Source organism: Melozone crissalis, unplaced genomic scaffold (genome assembly GCF_028551555.1).
Source record: "Melozone crissalis strain CALT ecotype California unplaced genomic scaffold, PUWL_Pcris_2 ptg000014l_1, whole genome shotgun sequence".
In the NCBI taxonomy this organism is placed as follows: Eukaryota; Metazoa; Chordata; class Aves; order Passeriformes; family Passerellidae; genus Melozone; species Melozone crissalis.
In genome coordinates, this window is record NW_026535792.1 from 10,457,656 (window position 1) to 10,477,819 (window position 20,164).

At 42.2% G+C, this 20,164-nt stretch overlaps 1 protein-coding gene across 1 annotated transcript in view; it reads left to right on the forward strand.

Annotated features, from left to right (window-relative positions):
• The window catches only part of SECISBP2L (SECIS binding protein 2 like), a 28,154-nt gene extending 15,029 nt beyond the window's left edge, over nucleotides 1–13,125 (forward strand). The window contains exons 10-18 of the mRNA XM_054272731.1: nucleotides 617–784; nucleotides 936–1,077; nucleotides 2,663–2,832; nucleotides 3,925–4,057; nucleotides 5,011–5,173; nucleotides 5,880–6,100; nucleotides 6,756–6,910; nucleotides 7,384–7,603; nucleotides 8,576–13,125. Of these exons, the coding sequence (XP_054128706.1) occupies nucleotides 617–784; nucleotides 936–1,077; nucleotides 2,663–2,832; nucleotides 3,925–4,057; nucleotides 5,011–5,173; nucleotides 5,880–6,100; nucleotides 6,756–6,910; nucleotides 7,384–7,603; nucleotides 8,576–9,249 (2,046 nt within the window). The 3' untranslated portion in view covers nucleotides 9,250–13,125. The remainder of the gene's footprint in view (nucleotides 1–616; nucleotides 785–935; nucleotides 1,078–2,662; nucleotides 2,833–3,924; nucleotides 4,058–5,010; nucleotides 5,174–5,879; nucleotides 6,101–6,755; nucleotides 6,911–7,383; nucleotides 7,604–8,575) is intronic.
• The last annotated feature ends 7,039 nt before the right edge of the window (nucleotides 13,126–20,164 follow it).

The following is a 20,164-nucleotide window of genomic DNA, read 5'->3' on the forward strand; positions in this document are numbered from 1 at the left end:
AAAACCAACAACACAACTTCAGGATTTTTCTCTTTTAATGAGATTGTAAGATACATGTGGCAGACACTCAGTATCACAGACTGTCCCAGGCTATATCATGATGCTTTCATGCAGATGTCTCCTAAAATTGTTAAATCTGCAAATATTTAGTAATGGTGTCAATTTTTCAAAATAATTAGTTTGTAGATTTTTTAATTTCAATCTGCTTTAAGGGTGTGGAAGCAGTTGTTGGAAAGGTACTTTTTTTTTAGTATGTGATCTACTTAAATATTTTGTTGCACAACTGTGCCTATAGACTATTTGGCTGCTTTCCAGGAAAGTCAAGTCCTAAGTGAAAGCTTGGGGAGGGGGAAATTGTTTATTTAGTAATCAGATTGGAAAACCTTCTGAAGCCATCATTGGAGCTAAATAGAATAGCTTTCCCAGACAAAAATGAAATATAAAGAAGTTTTATTAACTTCCTTATTAACTTGTGTCATCTAGCTGTAATTAATTAGCATGTCATACTGGTAATCAAAACCTCGGGTGATTTGATTTCTGAAATGCCCTATATTTGGTAGTCTGTAGAGAAAGGTCTTTTAACTGTGGCTTTTTTGCATTTTGTTTAAAATTCTAGTTGGATGACTTACCAGAGAATTCTCCAATCAATATAGTCCAAACTCCAATTCCCATTACAACCTCTGTACCAAAGCGTGCAAAAAGTCAGAAGAAGAAGGCCTTGGCTGCAGCACTTGCAACAGCTCAAGAGTATTCAGAGATAAGCATGGAACAGAAAAAACTTCAAGTGTGTAGCACCCTGTCCACCCCCAGCACTTGGTCAAGAGGAGGATTAGTTATCTGTTGCTCCTCTTAATCTCTAATAGCAGTAATCCTTGGTAAAGAATGTTGCAGGCACCATTTCTTTGTATTTATTGCATGTGATGTTCCTGTTGTAGGAGGCTTTATCAAAAGCAGCTGGAAAGAAGAGCAAGACCCCTGTTCAGCTGGATTTGGGTGACATGTTAGCAGCTCTTGAAAAGCAGCAGCAAGCAATGAAAGCTCGGCAGATCACCAACACCAGGCCTCTCTCATACACAGGTATTTCTAATGTGCCTGACAACATTGTGTGCCAACATGAATGTGATTGATCTGAGCATCTTAAATGTTTTTCTTTCTGTCAGGTTTTACCTGTTGAATATAAGCGTGATAAAAACCTGGGAAGATGATTTTTAATGCATTTCTCAATTAATTACCTGTGCTATCATCCTCTGAGCTGCTGTACACAGTGGTGAAAATCCATGTAGAGCTGAGGCCAGATGTCTTCTTGGAAGATCTGCTATTCAAAACTCACTTGTGTCCTGAGAGTAATCCAGTGCTGAAATGAATATGTGAAAGGAACATCTCTACTGCAGATGTTATAAAATACTCTTTGAAGGAGGGGATACCTTTGACAGTGATGTGGAGGGATATGTCACTAGGATATTCTTCCCATTTCTGCTGTTTATAGTTCAAGGTCTCCTGACCCAAGGCTTACTCAAATCAAATTTGTCTCTAAAACTGTCCATTGTTTTTACCTTATGCTTTTATCATGCGTAATGTCCAATGGCAATGAATTGTAACTTTACTACATCCTGTGTGGAGAAACTTTTCTTTCTGCTGTGTTTTTTTGGGATGGAGGTCAGTATTGGGTTTTTTTGTGCTGTAACTCAAAGTTTTGTTAGCTTTCACAGCCTTTGTATTACAAAGACTGAGCAGTCATTCCCTTCTTTCCTCTTCTGATCCCTAGATGTCTCTGAGGAGTCCTAGTCTATTTAGTTATTTAATTCTGGAAGTATCTTTTCTGAGAATCCATATTTCTTTTTCTGTACCTTCGTGTAGTTCTACTGTATTCTTTTAAAAATAAGATCAGACATACACAGATTAGGTTATAGTTCCATCATGAATGTATACAATGGCTTAATTATGCTTTTTTGTTATGTCTGTATCAACACAACATTAAATTAGCTTTTTTAATATTAGCTGCCAATTGCAGACTTGACATCTTTGTAATTACTTATAACCCTGCCAGTCTGATTCCTAAGCTCTTGTATGTAGCTTGGAGTCCATCATTATGCACATAGTTACCCTTTTCTTTCTGGTGTGTTGGTTCCTTTACCTGCTTTGAGTTTCAGCAGTGTTCAAACATTAATTCAAGTTGGCAAGGTTATATCAAACAAAGCTCAGCAAAGAACTGTTGGCATTTCCATTGGAGGCAGCACTTGTTTTATTCTTTCTGGCAAAAGATCCACTTAACTACATGCTGCACTCTCTCATCTGTTTTGTCCTCTCAACTATTCAAGTCTTTAACAACTGAAAATCAATGTTTGGATAAATATTTGCAATTTATCTTACCATAATCATCTAACTAATAAAGCTACATGTGGTCATTTGAGAGACCCCTTACCATTTATTAAAATAATTCCTGGAATCCGCAGTTTCCTAAAACATGAGGCTAAGTTGAAGAAAGCTTAAAACCATCTGGAAGCAACAATATCTGATGATGTAATTTTCCTGTCATTATGAACTGCTTTTTTTCCAAGGAAGGAAAATCTACTTAGAGAATTCATCAGTGGAAATTCTGAAAACAGTGTTGAAATAAAGCTGACATGGCTTTTGGTGAAACTAATATCTATCTTGTATTTAGTTGGCAGTGCTGCTCCCTTTCATACCAAAGAATCTGCCAGCAGAAAGTCCTTCACAAAGGGACAGCCCTCTATGGGTTGCCTTAATCCTTTGGATTCGACTGCCCCAAAAGTGAAGAGAGGAAAAGAGAGAGAGATTGCAAAACTGAAACGCCCTACAGCACTTAAAAAGGTAAAAATGTGCCAGCCTTGGAGTGTTTTCAGCCACACTCATACTTGAAAAATAATATTAAAAAACCCTGTTGTTTTCTTAGTTGAGGACTACTTGCCATGAGCATTGGGCAAGGGAATTATGAGCTGCTGCCTCCAGTTGTGTTAAACTGGTGCCCTCTCCTTTGGATCTAGACATGTACCATAACTTTTATTAACTTCAACTGATTATGCAGATATCAAAATGTATCTCAATACAGATTGCAAGGGTGTTTTCTTTTTTTAACTACAGGCACCAGGACACATGGAAAAGCTTCCATAGTTTTTTCATGTGGCTGATTCCTAGTCTGTAGTGTAATTTAGTATGGTTAGTTTTTCTTACTCCTTTTTATAGAGATGGGTAAAGAATTTGAAGCAAACCCACAATTTTTGAGTAAGCTTAGAAATAATTAATTGCTTCTATATATCTATATTCATGCAATCATAAATTATATATATGCAGAAGGAATAGAGTATATATATGGAGATCAGAAAGTAAAATATAAAAAAGTGACCCCTAAAAATGCAGACCTTTTTCTGACTGGCCTGTGATCTGAGTTAGAGGAATTCACCTGTTCAGAGCAGTTTTCTAAGCTCTTTGTTGTCAAGGCTTTTATGTTTTTGCTATTAAAAATGGTAGTAATACCAGGATATCCATGGCTACTTACCTTTGCACTTTCCTTTCTTTTATAGAAAGGATTGTCTTTATTGAGGTGCTTCATAAAGATGATTGGTATGCCTGCATAAGGTATTCTTCCACAGGCATGGGGATGAGGAACTGTTAATGAGTGAATGTTATGTATCAGAAAGGAAGCTGTAAAAGTACTTAAACTACTGAAAGTACTATTTATGTAGAAGTGTGTGAGTATTGAGTACACCATCTGTAAAATGCTGCAGTGAAATACTCTTTGTAATCCAAGAGGAAACTTGAAATGATTTCCAGGGTTTCTAACCTGGCATGAGTAGGAGGGTTCAAAACAACTTGCTTAACATTGTTATGTTCACTGAAAGGGGTGTTTTTATTTACAGGTGTATCTAACTTTCAGATGCTGACAGCTGTTGGTTTTGTTTCTAGATTATTTTGAAAGAGAGAGAAGAGAAGAAAGGCCGTTTATCAGCTGACCACAGCCTTCTGGGTTCTGATGAACAGAAAGAGGCTCATTTAAACCTGGCTGCTGACCAGTCTCAGGAGCTGGCCTCTCAGGAAGGTTGGTCTCTGTCTCTAGATGCCCATCACTCCCCCTCAGCTATACTAATCTGCTTATTCTCATATTTTATGTTTCTCTTCTTATGCCCCACAATTGGCATAAGAAGAGAAACATAAAATATGTTTCTCTTCTTAGCTGTCCCTCAGTTGTGGAAGGCTCAAGACTCTGTGGGTTCTCAGTACATGATCTCCATACAGCATTTTAATTATCATCTCAAGTGGCTGTTCCCACCACATGTCAGAGTTGATAGTAGTTTTGATAAGCAAGCAAAATGTGGCTCTTGTCAACCATGCTGTGTTGATAACAGTACTTTTTGATGATGAACATACTGAAAGTTTTCCAGATATAGAAGTTGCAAACTGTAAATAGATTTTTCCAGTTTGTTGAACATGTCAATCAGCTGCAATTTCTGAATTGTCAGTTTGCAGCAGCAGGCCTGGGCAACTGAGAAGCTTCAGTGAATGTTCAATGTCTTCAACATGTTTGGGGCAGTGGGAGTGGGGGAAGGAGGTGTCTATCAGGATTCTGCATGTGCTGCTTCATAACTTTTTCTTCTGAATGGACCTGTCTGACTGGAGTGGGAAAATCCTAGATGTTTTAGGAATAAGTTAGAGTATTTCATATATATAAATAGTAAGGAATTATTGGGAGAAGTAATAACATTTAAATAGGTTTTTTCTTCTGTTTTATCAAGTTCCTAAAGTAAGCTCAAGATATTTTTTAATGAATATTCAAATACCGCTTATTTATCCAGTCCATGCTGAGTGGTGGATGTTTGTTCAGTTTTTTCCCCTTTCCCCTACCCCTCCAGAAGGGGAGGGAAGAATAATGCTTAGTGTTTCCAAAATGGAATTTGGACAAAGTAAGGGAGTGATAACACAAGAAGTGTGGTTCTGTTTCTTTCACATTAAAAATGTATTTGTATTTTGTAATGTTTAAAAATTGCCTTTCAGAAACTGGTCTGAGTATGCCTAGTGATACTTCACTTTCTCCAGCAAGTCAGAATTCCCCATACTGCATGACCCCAGTGTCACAGGGTTCACCTGCTAGTTCTGGAATTGGCAGTCCAATGGCATCTTCTGCAATAACCAAAATTCACAGCAAGAGATTCAGAGAGTAAGAGTTTTGCTTTTTTTATATAAATTCAAGGCTTGCACTTCAGTCACGTTTGTGTTTCAAGTGTGGGTAGATTTAGTAGACTTAAGAGCTTAATGAACATAAGCTTCCCTTTCAGAAATAGAAGGTTCTGCAAGTATTTTATTTTTTCCCCCTAAATGGATTGCTTGTGTTTGCACAGAAATGTGTGTATAGATGAACAAACACTCACTTGAGATGTTCTTTCGTTGTCACAGGAAATAAGCAAGGTGGGAGTCTTCTCTGCAAAATATTTTTTGAAGGAAGGCTCTGTATGCTTTGAATGGGAAAGGAAGGAATACTTAGGAATGCTTAAAATCCTGTAATAGTACCTCTTAATGTGTTAGGGCTTTTTTATTAATGTATCTTTGTAATGTACTAAATTAAGTAGAGGAAAATTGCTTGTGGCACTTATTGCAGTATTTGTTTGTATTTTTAATACTGTTTTTGATTGACTTCTTGAAGTAAGGGATATTACTACAAATACAAATGTTTTATGGATGTGTTTTTAACTTACAGTTTGCAGACTGATTTCTAAATCCTTTTAGTGACTTTAGTAAAAGCTAAATAACTCTTCTGGGGAAGTAAAATTATTTTCATTTGCAAAAAGGCTGGGTGAAACATTGGTTATGCTAGCATTTGTGAAGTAGCAATGCTGACACTCGTCAATGTTGTTTTGAATTGACAGATACTGTAACCAAGTTCTAAGTAAAGAAATAGATGAGTGTGTGACTCTGCTATTGCAAGAGCTTGTCAGCTTCCAGGAGCGGATTTACCAAAAGGATCCCACGAGAGCCAAAGCCAGGAGGAGACTCGTCATGGGGTTACGCGAGGTTACAAAACACATGAAACTAAACAAGATCAAGTGTGTCATCATATCCCCCAACTGTGAAAAAATTCAGTCAAAAGGTATAAATGATAAAAACAAGTGGTGCACTTGGCTCTTTTCAGTTTTCTTGTGCTGATTAAGTGTGTTAATTAGCAAGGTTAGGAGCATTTGTTGTTATGCATGATGTAACATTCCAGACTCCAACTGGGTAATTGCCATTCCACATTTATTCCTTTCTGTTCTGTTCTGGAAGAAACTTGTTCATGAGGATGAAAAACTTAAAGAAGAATAGGTATTGTGGAATTGAAATTTATTCTGTGTTACTTCATTCTGTGTTCAGTACACCTTGCAGAGAGTCCTGGACTCTGGGTGCTTTTTAGGAAGGTTCCTTAAGAAGAATGTGAATTGTTCGTTAGCCAACCAAAGCATTTTGCACAAACAGAAGTATAAACAGAGGCTTCCTGAGATAGGAGAGTAGCAAAGCTCTCTTAAGAAATGACCTGTGAAACTCTGGTTTGTGTGCAGGACTAATAGAGAATACAGAATATCGCCTTCATCTGTGCTCATTCACTACCCTTGAAATGTATTGTCTGTTATCCTCTGGGACATAGGAGCTGCTGATGTGTGTGTTGAAGTTCTACTAGCTAATTGCAGTTAAAGTGGATTAGAGAATTGTATTGTGCCATATGATGACTTCAAGTGACTAGATATCTATTTAAAATTGCTTTCTTCAAGGTGGACTAGATGAAGCTCTCTATAATGTAATAGCCATGGCACGGGAACAAGAAATTCCATTTGTGTTTGCTCTGGGCCGCAAGGCCCTTGGCCGCTGTGTGAACAAGCTGGTTCCTGTTAGTGTTGTGGGCATCTTCAACTACTCAGGTGCTGAGGTGAGTCATTCCAATCACACAAGTGGCTGGAGTCAACAATTATCTAGTAAAGAATTGGTTTGGCATTGGAGCACACCTATTAGACTTTTGATAATAACCCTGAGCTCATCTATATTATGGTGTCTTTTTTCTTTGAAATTCAGTTTTATGGTACTGAGAGACTGTGCTAAAACACTTTGGTCAAATCTCATAGTAGATTTTAAACAGACTTAAACTGTAATATGAAATTCTCTGGAAGGCTTAAGAATGTTAGAAAACAAGTATTCTAAAGTATGGCCATCTCCTCAAAGTTACATAAACCTGGAGTGATGTTTTTATTATTTAATACAGAGAGGAACTAATTCTTAGTTCAAGTTGAGGTATTTGGTGCTAATCTTGCGGTTCATATGTGGTATACCTTGGACTGAAAGGCGTAAAGTAAAGTGGAAACTGTTAGTAAGAGCTACTGCTGATAAAACTGCCTTTGTACTTAGGATCTGTTTAATAAGCTGGTATCCTTGACTGAAGAGGCCAGGAAAGCCTACAGGGACATGGTGGCTGCAATGGAGCAGGAACAGGCAGAAGAAGCCTTGAAGAATGTCAAGAAGGCCCCACATCACATGGGCCATTCTCGTAACCCTTCTGCAGCAAGTGCTATCTCCTTCTGCAGTGTTATTTCTGAACCCATCTCTGAGGTCAATGAGAAAGAATATGGTAAGTAGCTTAAAGCTTACCTTTGGAAATAGAAGCTGGGATTTTCCAAATGATGTTTGTTGTGAAATGTAGCTAAAGATGCAATCCTTCTTCCTAATTTACAGTATTCTACAATGTCCAGGGATAAGAAGAGATCAGCTAGATTTCAGTAAATTTCTTAAGTAATTTTCTTCTTGAAAAAATATAGGAAACAATAATTTCCATCCTCAGGAGTGTTATAGGTATCTAACATCAGTGTAGGTGGCTTCTCCAGTTTTATTGAACTGTTTTGTTGAGCAGAACAGAATTGTTCTGTTATTGAACATACCTTGATCATATGACTGAAGAAGAACTGATGGCAGCAGGAACTAAAATGTGAAGTCTCTGAAGATAGGACATGTTTAATGTAGCTTACATTTTTAAACTTGAGATGTCAGTGAGTGATTCTGCTGTGAGCAAAGGAGAGTTCATTTATCCAGTTGCTTAAGCCCAGATGAAAAAGAATATAAAAGGGAGAGTACTTGTTAGAAGTCAAAAGCCTTCTTTTTTGAATCTGAGAGTGAATTAAAGAGAATGTTGTCTTTTTTAGTAAATTCTTTTTTGTGGTATCTTAAATTCATTTCAGGAGTTAAATATTTCATAAAAAAATCATTAAATAATAACTTAAGATGGTGGCAATTTTGTTCTTTTGATTTATACTTGAGAGTAACCTCTTTGACTATTCCTAGTACTACATTTGGTGTTTACAAACTTTCAACTTTGTAATGTCTGCTTTAGGGTACTGTAAAAACCCAAAGTTATTAACAGCTCTTTCTGTTGTCTCTCCTTTTCCCTTCTTCCTCTTTTTTTCTAGTAGAAATTTTTCTAGAAAGCATAGAATAATATTAATATTGGCTCATTTTGCTATTGAGGCTGTTGTTGCATGCTCAGGAGAAATATTTTTATGTACAAGGAATTAATGTTTCCTACTTCAACTTCTTTCAAAATTTGTAGAAACAAACTGGAGAAATATGGTGGAAACATCTGATGGGCTAGAGACCTCTGAAAATGAGAGAGAATCCGTGTGCAAGGCTGCAGTACCAGAAAAAGCTGGCAGTGGCCAAATGGAAAAAACCACTCTTAATAAACAACCACCTCTGGCTACAACTGGCACTACCTCAGCAGCAAATCACGGGAAATCCACCCCAGGTGACAAAGATGAGGTGAAACCAGATGACAACCTGGAATGGGCCTCACAGCAGAGTACAGAAACAGGATCCCTGGATGGCAGCTGCCGAGACCTTCTCAATTCCTCCATGACCAGTACCACCAGTACCCTTGTGCCAGGAATGCTGGAAGAGGAGGAGGAAGAGGAAGATGATGATGATGAGGATTATGCCCACGAACCAATTTCTGTAGAAGTTCAGCTTAATAGCAGAATTGAATCTTGGGTTTCAGAGACCCAGAGAACTATGGAGACACTGCAGCTTGGGAAGACCCTTAGTGGTGCTGAGGAAGACAATGCTGAGCAAAGTGAAGAGGAAGAAATGGAGACCTCAGAGCAGGCTGATCCTGGCACTGATGGGGAGGAATGGACAAATGATAAGCACGCAAGTAACACTCAACATAAACCCACCATCTGCAGTTCTTTGAACAAAGAACACACAGATTCCATCTACATGCCGTAAAAATAAGCAGGAACTCAGGAACTTTTTAGAAACTATAGTAAAACTAACTGTTGTAAAGGTTGCAGCCATTATTTCATATGCTTCATCTCAACATTTTGCACTGTTAAACATTTAATACTTGTATTTAATTCACAACAATATTTTTGTAGCTGTCTGTTACTTTTTTGATTTAAAAACTATCTTAGCTCTTAATCACTATTGATTTCCCAGATTAGAAACTGTGTGGAAAAGTTGTCAGTAAGCATTCATTTGATGTTTTGTAAAAGGAAACATCTTGCAACTGACCAGTTTTAAGAAAAATTCTTTCAAGTTGTGACTCTTAAGCTTATATTCAAACAGGTAGCCTACATTAACACTGGCAAATTACCAGCAGTTCATGTTGGTGGTATGGTGTTATACTACGCCTGTCAGTGTCATTTGGCCATGACTTTCTAATTCTATCTAGAAATAAAAAGAAAATTTTGATTCTCTTTCATGAAAAGCTAGAAGAAGCCATTTGCAATCTTAATGAGAATTAAATAGTAGAGAAATTGTGTGTGATTCTTATGCTAAGATAGATGCAGCTTTTTAGTTGTTCTTGGTGAATGCATCATTAAAAAGCTGCTGATAGCTGAAATGGTTACAATAAGCTATAATAACTTTGATTCCAGAAAAACTTTAAACCAGAGGGATGCAATTAGTGTTTTGCAGGTTTTCTTTACAAGGTAGAAATATTGCATTAAAAAAAAAAACCAACAAAACAGGAAAGAAAACAAAAATTTCCCATTCTCTCTGCAGTTGCTGTCTGCCAAACCACACTAAGTGACTCATTAACCATAATCCCTATTCAGGGCTTTTAGTAAACTGATGACTTCCTCTCTCTCCTGTCACTTACCTCAGGAATGCTGTTTTGCATTTTGTATTCTGCATAACACTGCAAAAAGCAAGAATAATCCTTTAACAGCAAGTGTGAATGATGTGGTGGCTATCTCTGCCTTCACCTGCATGCTGTGATCCTGGCCAGGATGGATCTGAAGAACTGCTGCTGAAAACGTGACCTCTTTGTCTCCTCTTGCAGTTGTAACAGCTTTAGGAGTTGACCTCTAGATAGAGAAGAAAGTAGTTATTCCAGGCCATAAGGAAGTGCCCTGTAGTTTGGGGAAGTATTTCAGTGGTGCAGAGGTAAAAGAAACAAAAATATGCCCTCTCTGAAACATAACTGTTCCTAGAGAATTGTTCCATGTTCTGTTGTGAATACTGAAGTGAAATGCATTAACTGGTGATGAATTTGTTTCAGACTGAGGATGGAGTGTGTGTCTAGACCTTGCACGTCAGGAGTCTGTTTTCCATCTTTGGTATTGGCAAGGGATATCCTGAAACTGCCAGCAGCAGGAGCTTCACCACAGGGGTAGCCAAAGAGTAACTCACGTGAATAACACTTTCATAGCAAACATGTTTCTTTTAATTTCACTTAATTTTTTTGATCACTTGTATCAAAATGCATGAAAAGCCTCTGGGTAGGCTGAAAACCACAGGAAACTGAAATTAGCTGAGTTGGGTGTCCAGTCCACACTTAGGAACATGGGACCAATGTTTATAGCAGTAGTGATGCTGGTGTTTTAAGTTGCACTGGGAAAATAAGACTCCAGGTTTAGAAGTCATCTAGCCCTGGGTTTTTGGATGCTAATGAGAATAATAGAAACTGTGTATTATGTAAATAATGCTTGGATAGCTCTAGGCATAGCAAATGCTATGTAGATAAGCAGTAGAGAGCTGCTGTGACAACTGGCTGCTGTGTCACGTTCTTAGCTCCTTAGTGTAATCCTCCTAGGTGTAGAACAGGCGTTTCATAGGAAAACAAGGACTAAGGAATGATGCCTCCTGAATGTTAAACCTTTTACTGTCCCCATGGCAGATTTCTACTGTCTGTATGTTTTAAGAGTTTTTGCTTTAGGACATGACAGGTGTTTGAACTGCTGACAAGCAAAACTTGCCCTTGGATGTGTAAGCACATCTCGGCACAGGTGAGATCAGTGCATACACTGAGGGCAAAACTTTGCCAGAACATCAAAAAACAAAGGTGTTTGTAGTTTCTCCTTGAGCTTTTTCAGTGCCAGTGATTCAAATAACTTTTGATCTTGAATTATTAACATCAGAGGCGCATCTTTTTATATGTCTTTCTGAACTTGGACTGTCATTTTAAAGTTTTCTGACATTTATATCAAAGAAGTCTTGTAATATTCAGCCCACTATTTAACTGCAATTTTGCTACAAGTTTAATAGAGTTCTTGAAAGTGGTACAGCACTTATAATTATCTCTCAATTTGCCAGCAAATAAGGAACTAGTTTCTTTTTAAAATGTGGCAGATCACCCTTAGGGGAGCAAACTGAAACTGAGTAAAGAAAACTGGGTTTAGTGCTTCCTTTTTGATAAGCTGGGAATAAGCAATAACTGTAAGAATGAAATTGCAATTGCTTTGGGAGTGATCCATTTGCATCGGAAATTAGGGAAGTTCCTTGCCACTTGAAGCACTTAAGGAGAGTATCTCACTGTGGTAATTTTGGTTCTATTATCAGCAGAATTTAAGAAGAAAGCATACAAATGTTCTACAATACCATGATTTTTTTAAAAAGTAGTTGAATTTCTATTTCAGTGTAAAAGTGTGCAGTTTATACAGGTTGTTACTGTCCCCATGAAAAGATGTTTCTGTAGTTATAGGTGTATAGATATTTTTGTTGTGAAAATAATTATTTGGGAAACAAATCTACTTTTCTTAAGGCATTGTTTATAGAAATGATTTCACCACTTACTTTATCTGGTAAAATCAAAAATAATGTATCTGTGGTAGGGGTAGGGATCTTTAAAACTGATAGAGGTGGCTATGTATACAACCTATTTATATAAATACTCTTAAGTATCTCTGTCAATAATAAAACATGGATTACAAATCTGTAAAAGGGAAAAATTCTGAAGAACTTCAGTCCTTAGTTGGACCAAGTAGCAATGTCTGATTAAGGCAAAGGCCCTGATCCTGCTCACACATACTTTGGAGTGTTAGTGCCACTGGCTTAAACTGGTGGCCTGTTTATCTGCTTAAGTTGTGTGCAGGCTGTTGTAGGATTGGAGCTAAACAGTGACAGAGAGTATTGACCTGTGTTTTAAAAATTCATTGTAGAAAATGTTCAGTAATGCACTTGTTGGTGTTCTTCTGGTAAAGCTAAGAGGTGTCTTTATGGGTGGGTGGGAGCTTACACAATGTGGTTCTGTCCAGTTCTTTAACACAAGCTTAAATTTTAATAATGTTACTTTAAATATGTATGTAAAAAAGTATTATTGTTTGAAAAGCTGCTGTTGCTGAAACTGTCACTTAGTATTTCTTGTGAAGTTGTGCCAACTAATGAAACTGTTCAGTTGATTTCAGTGTCAGCCATTTAAAAATTAGACATGGCAATTTGCTAACAGAACAAAACCCAGCAGAAACAAGCCATAGAAACCAGGAACAGGGGGCTCACCCTGCCACACACAAGGAAACATGAGAATGTCTGACCCAAAACTTCCTCACCAATGAATGCTAATGCTGAAAGTAGAAACCCAGTTGGCACAGCCCACGCTCTAAATGTTCATCAATAGTTCATATAATTTACTTTTTAAATAGATTCTAATAAGGAAAGCTGTTTAATCTTCAATGTCTTAAAATTTATAGTAATATTTAGGTTAAAGTAGTAGAAAAACCATTATAAAATACAATATGAAGGGGTTTGTTCCATTTCTTTTTTGCTGTATGAAGGATAACTGTTCTGTCTACCGTACTTTTTGGAGTAATAACAGCTTTTTTGCACTATGTAAATACTAGTGGGGATTCTTCCATAACTAATAAAAATGATTGTAGAAATTTATGGCTTTATTCCAGTGCTGTGTTTGTTCAGGACTCTGTGATGCTGAGTTGGGACAGGTGTGTGTCACACTGCGGCCACAGGGTGGAGGAGCCGTGTGGTGGCACTCGGGGTGACACCGAGTGGGGAGTGGCTGAGGCAGAAAGCAGGGTGAGCAGAGGGCTCTTCACATGGATCCCAGCCCTCTGTTGTCACCCACCGTGTCACTGACAGAAAAATATTAGATAGAAAAACCCACCCTTCTTCAGAGACCCTGGGACTGAAGCAGGTCCACAATATTGAGTTGGAAACAATGTTTTACTTTAGAGGAAATGAGCAAGGATAAGCACAGGTACTTCCAAAAGCTGGGATTTCTCTCATACTTTACTGGATGAGAACTTCACTTGACCTGCCCTTACTGTTGGAGAGATGGATGAAGTCACATTTGGAAAATAACAGGAAGTTCCCTCTTTGTTGTCCCCTCTTTAACTGCTCACCTGTAACAGTGTCATTACCTGGGTTGCAGCTCCCACATGTGAAAATACCTATAGCAGTTCAAAAAGGATCAAGCTTTGTCCTGTAATTCTGAAGCTTCTCTTTATGTACCTGAACTTCATGTTTCAGTTCTGTTATTGCAGTTGTCTTCTGGTGGAAGTGCTTCTGTTACAAACCTCACTTTGGAGGTTCTGTGACTTGCAGTCAGAATTACTCCAGCAATTACTCCTCTTGTCTGGGTTCAGCCTCTGTCTTCTCTACCTGATAGGAGTTTGGAAAGTAAAAGAAAATGTGGGTGGCACAGTGTGACCTGTGCTATGGAAATGACAAAAAATTAGTTACTCTTATGCCTTTACAAAGTGAATTTTTTTACTCCCTCTTCATTTCTTTGCCATTTAAGAAACACTAACGTTGAGCAAATTTCCTTGCCTCTGGTGAGTTTTTAAGTGGTGCTTTGCACTTCTGCACATACCAAAAAGGCACCACAAGAAAATAATTGTTCCTGCTAAATTCCTTCAGGCAGTACTGCCCTGCCTGTGCTCCCACAGCAGCATGGGCTCTCCAATACCAGCTTATAGGGATGGCGCTGGAATTTTCTGAATCTGTGTCCACAAGGTATGGAAAGACCCCAGTCAGTCAAACTGCACTAAGCAAAAGGGACAGCTCCTTGGACTTGCTTTTAAATTTTTGGGATCATTGTGAATAAACACAGGGCTTTGTTAATTTTTTTGTTTATTGTTGTGGGATTTTTTTTTAAAGTGCTACTGGGCAAAACCAACCCACCCCAAAGGAGCTGCTGCCAGCTGCAGGCTCTTTACCTCAGGGGCTCTTTTGAGTTAGCAGATGCAGGGGAAGCTGAGCTGGAATGCACTTGCTGGGCCCAGCTGCAGCCCCAGCGTGCTCCAAGCTGGTGAAGGAGTTTTTTCCAGGGAGCCTGGGGAGCTCCCACACGAGGCAGAGGCGTGGGGGCTCTGTCTGGGCACCATGAGAACACCCAGCTCTCTCCTGTGGTGGGTGATTACTCCTCAGTGAGTAATGAGGAATTTAATCATCATGTAAGGCTGATAACAGACTTGTTCCTCTGCAAAGGGAAGTGGGAGAGGGGCCGTGGGATGAACTGCATGTCCCACAGTTATCTGTGTGGAGCTGTGTTTGGCTTTGGCTTCCTCAGGAGACACTGGAGGCTGCAGCAGCACTGCTCACACCCACAGCAATTCAGTCTGTGTTTACAGGGAAAGTTAATGTGTGTCCACACCAAATGTAAAACAACTTCAGCCTTCTGTAAGGCTTTGTACTGCTGTAGTAGGTTACTCGTTTCTTGCAGTTATAAAGCAATAATAAATGTTGTCACTCAAAACCTTTGCGGGTTTTGTACAGTTTTTGAAAAAATTGTAGCAAAAGTCTTCTTGTTAAGTGGCATCTCTCAGGGAAAAGAACCCCAAATGTATGTTTAGAGCATTAAACTCCTTATAATGCTTTTCCTGCAAGGGAAGGTCACATTTTCAGATGCATTCTGCCCAAGAGTGCTGTTTCAATGTCTTGGGGACTTCCTGCCTGCAGGTGTGATGGTAAGTGTCTCTTCTGTCATTGATTGTCTTGAGTGATAGGTAAGCACCAGAGAAGTGAGGATGTTTGGCAAAAAAAAAAAAAAAAACATATATATAGCAAAAAGCAGCTCTTGGAAAGTTTTCCTTATGGAGGAATGTTGACTGTAGAGGAAGAGAGCAAATTAACAAAAAGAAGTGATCGGAAATGCCCCCATGTCAAGGTTTACTTTCTGATTTTTTCCAAGTTAAAGGCAATGACCAAGTATAGAAGTGGCAGATGCTGAACAAGGGTACTTCCTTCAGTGTTTCCTTGGGTCTCCTCTGCACACCAGGAGACACTGGGAAAATTCAACCCTGTTGTGGGACTTATTATTTTCTAATATGGGCTAGTGGATTGCCCTACAAAAATACAGGTTTAAAGATAACTGCAGGAAAGGATTGTTCCCTGCCTGCTACCACAAGGACACCAAGCCCTGTGATGCCACTAAAGCATGACTGCTCCCAACTTCCTTTGGAGCTGACATTAGTTTGGTGATGCTGTTGCTGAAATTTGTTTCATGTGGTGGGTTATTCTGTTGAGAGGAAGCTTTAGGCTACTTTTGTCTGAAATTTCTCTTTTTATTCCTCCTGCTGTGGGCTGTGCTCAGATCTGTATCCAGTCAGACTCTTAGTGTGCTCTTTGAGGACTTTATGCACCAGATGCCAGGTGATTCTGGGTTTTGCTCAGGGGCACTCAGCCTCCTTGCAAGCAGTGCTGAGGGAGCCCAACAAGTGCTGCTGACTGTACCTTTGGGCTCTCAGTCTGCAGATCCCTTCAGGAAGCAGTGGTTAGGGCAGTGTGGTGTTTTCTGATGTGCAGCAGCTCTCACGAGCTCTTCTGTCTTGGAGATGGGACAGCTGCAGCACAGGTGCCCCATGCTGTGCTCTCCTCCTGTGCTCAGCTCTCTCTGTTTATGTTTGATGGCTGCTTTCCCTCAGAGCTCCAAGGCCTGGCTCTGTGCTGGCTCTTGAGCAGCCTTTAGACTGGATTTTGGGCTTTTGCACAGGACTCTCCATCTTGTTTCTGTTCCCTGAGCTCTAGGAAAAGACAACAAAGCCCAGCAGTGTTTGAAGGAGAAGGGGAGGAGGTGGTGGTCCTGCCAGGCAAAGAGGATATAAAACCAGAGGGCATGGAGCACATCCAGCTCAGCCCTGTTGCACAGCAGGCTGGGTCCTTCCATGCATCCTGCTGGATGTGAGCTTTGCCCAGGTGGAGCTGCCCTGTCCCACTGCTTTCTCAGAGCTGCAGTTTTGGAGAGAGCAGTGTTACTGTGGCTACTGAAGCTGGGCTGAGCTAAACACAGCCTGGTGCCCAAGAAGGGAAATTGGTACTTGACTTTCACCCTAGAACGTGATTTCTGGGATTAGCTAGAATAGGACAGAAGCACTGATAGTCTAATCTCTGATTTTTGTATCTAGGGCCCTGCCTTTGTCCTCCCCAAACCCAGTAGCTCTGATCCCTGTATTTTCAGCCCACGCAAACCCTCTTGGACTGCCCTGGAAAGTAGGAGGGTCTGCAGTTGTCAAACACACTTGGTTTTATCTCATTCAGAACAATGGATGGGAGATACAACAGTGAGAATGATTCAACATGGGGGAAAAGAAATTTCTCTCAATTGAAATAAAACAGTTTGTGTGTGTATGACTTTCTCTAGTGGAAATAAACAGCTTCAGGCTTCCCAGAGGTGGCTGCCACCATGTTGCTACCTGCCACGGATTTTCCTGCCATTCTGTAACAATTTGCTGATTTCTGCCAGGATCAGCCAGGCATGTCAATGAGGAAGTAAGGCAGATCAGCTCGGTGCACCTCAGCATGAGTTGACTCTGCTGTTGCTATTTATAAAGGGAAAAAAAGTCCCTTGGTTAGTCCACACTCTAACAGAAAGGCCAGGCTCTGATGCACGGGTTGAGAGCAGCATGTAAAGGTTTCCTCTGGGCTGCTGCGAGAGGCAGCTGCTGGCGGGGCGTGCCCTGCAGGTGTGTGACAGCGATCCTCCCGTGTGCGCTGCCCCCACACTCCCGCGGTGAGACGGCTGAGCTGGGCCGGGCTGAGCTGGGCCGGGCCGGGCTGAGCTGGGCTGGCCGCTGCTCTCCTGCTCTCCCGCTCTCCTCTCAGCTGGTCCCCAGCTCACCCTGAACTCTCCCGTCCCCAGCGAGTGCTGAGTGCCCCCACACAGAAAGAGGATGTGGGGTGGTGCCATTAGGATGAGCCCTGATCCCACAGCCCCAGATCTGAAACGGGGCCACTGCCGAGGGTGCCCGAGGCTCCAGGCTGACACTGCTGCTCCAGCCAGAGCAGCTGCCTGTGCTGATGCTGGGGACGTGGCTGCTGCTGCCTTGCCTCCTGCTCTGCAGCTCTTTGAAGGTGTCAGCAGTGGCTGGAGCTGTGAGCTGCCCCTGAGTAACGGTGCTGCCGCAGCCCTGTGCTTGCACCTCCTGTCCCCTCTGGCAGTGCCTGGCTGGGGCTGCTCACAGCAGGCTCTCCTGCAGCATCTTTGAGGCTGAGAGGCTGCCTGGGGCTGTAACAGGGGGTGATGGAGGGCTGGGGTGAGATGGTGACAGAGATTGAGGCAGAGGGTTCAGCTGTGCACCATTAGGGCATCCCCATGTGTGGCACAGCCCTCGGTCAGCAGCCATGGGAGGGGAAAAATGGTTTTTCCCTGTGTCCTGCTGGGGCAGCAGCAGGGGTGGGCAGAGCTGGGAGGGTGAGGAGCCCTAAACACAGTGAGCAACAGGGAACTCGAGCTGTGAGCAAGAAACACAGGCTCCTTTTAGATAAGGCTGTAGGCTCACTTTCACCAGTGCTTAAAGGAGCTTTGTTCTCTGTGCTGGTTAGAGGCTGATTTCCCAGTATCTTAAACAGAAATCTTGTTTTAGCCTTGAGAAAAAAAGCTTTTTAATTTATAAAGGCATGGCATTTTTCTTTTCCCTGCTCTCCCTCCCCACAATGGCTGGTATTGCTTGGACAATGCTGCTCTTTGCAGCCTTGTCCAAGGGGGTTCTGCTCTGAGCTTGTATTTCCTGATCACTGCTGAAAGCAGAGCTTGTCACAATTGCATTTTTCTCTGGAACCTGCAGTAAAACACCAGCCACTCTTCACCTCCCACACTGTGATCACACTTGCTGGTGCCTGTGGGCAGAGAAATGCTGATTAAAGTGGCAGCCTCCCTTGTGTCTCTGGAGAAGCCACCCTGAGCCCCCCTGGCACCCTGAGAGGGCAGCAAGGCTTTGGCCATGGGGCAGCAGGTGCTGGTGCCATGCAGGGCTCCAGACACAGCTCATGGGTGATGGGTGAAGGACAGGCTGCTGCATTGCTCTTTCTTTTTCTTGAAAATGTCCCCTTTCACCTCACAGGTTTAAAGCCTGCCCCATTAACCCTTTTCACCTGCCAGCTCTGGTTAGCTGCAGTGGGACATGGAGGGGATTGCAGCTCCTGCAGGCCCAGCAGGGACCCCACTGCACAGGTAAAGAAGGCTCAACTCACCTCCTGAGGAAGAATCAGCAGGCAGGGTCAGGAGATGAGGACCTAAGGCACAGGGGAGTGTCCTGGTCACCAAGTCATACTCTCCTGCTGCTGTCATCTATGCCAAGGGGCTGCTGTAAGGCAAGGAGACCCTTGCTGTGTGCTCAGAGACAAGGTAGGAAGGATGGTAGGGCTGATCTTGCACAAAGAGGAAATTTGGCTTGTCTCTTTGCATGTGTTTCATGGCAGTAGAAAGAAGGCAAATCTGGGAGGTTCCCCCGTATGGAAGCTTGGGGCATCAGCGTCTCCCTGAATGCTGATCCTCATTGTCCCCTCCATGGGAAGCACAGTTTGCACTCCCCTCCAGGCCCTCCTCATCACCAGTGTGGGCCCCATGGCCTCTCCATCCCAGTTTTCCTTCCAGCCATGTTGATGCCATGTTCAGCATGGCACTGAAATGAAAGAAAAATGCTCATGCCAGGAGAGATTCTGTGCTTTATGTACAATCAGTAGTGCTGCTAGTCACTTCTGAAATTTCTGTTCCTTTGTGCTCAAAGCCATCATTAAAGCTTCATGAGAAATTAGTCATTCTTTGTAACTTGTGGCTGGTCCAGGTTTTGCCTTTGGGTTTGATTTTGTGAGCAGTCTGACCCATCCTCACCAAAATGGGCTCATTCAAAGCAGCCACTTCCTCTTTGGGCCACATTTCACCAAAAGATTTTGGACTGTTTTTTTCCCCTCTACTTTACTGTGGCAATTATTGCATCTCTAGGATGAACAGCAGCTTTCACACACGGGGTAAAACCACGGAGTGGCTGTGATGAGGTTTCTCTCTCTGTGACAGAGAGCTGTCATTCTCTCTGCCTGTCTCGGGCAGGGCGATGGCAGCACGGCCTCTCCTGGGGCAGCCGCAGCTGATGCACAGCCCTGGACACCAGCGGGGAACGAGGCCGCAGCACCGCGAGCATGGGGAGGGTGAACTCAACACGGCAAATGTGGGGAGAGAAATCGCCTCAGCTGAGCAGGGAGCGAGGCCCTCCTGCCGGGTTTCCGAGCCCCGCGGTGCTGAATTTCCCTGCCCGGGGGTCGGAGCCCCGCACGGGGCCGAGCTAACGCGTGCCCTGATATTTTCGGAGTAAGGAGGGCCCTGATATTTTCGGAGAGTAAAGCAAACCTGCCTCGCTCCTTGGCTGCCGGCGGTGTCCGCGATGCCTGAGGGGATCCCCCGGGCTGGAGCCGAAGGCAGGGAGCGCAGGACAAGCCTGTCCTTTCCTTGGCGCCGGCCGGACAGCCAGGGAGGCATCGAGGCCCCGGCTCCGGCTGGGCCCCGGCCCTTGGCTCTGCCCGTGCAGCCGCGGAGGAGAGATGGCCGCAGAACGGGGATTTTGGGGGATTTTGGCGTTTTTAGGGCATTTTTGGGGTTTTGGGCACCACCCCGAGGGTCCCTCGCGCCCCCTCTCCCCCCGCCCCCCGCGTTCCCCGCGCGCTGAGGGCGCGTGAGCCGGCGGCGGGCGGTGAT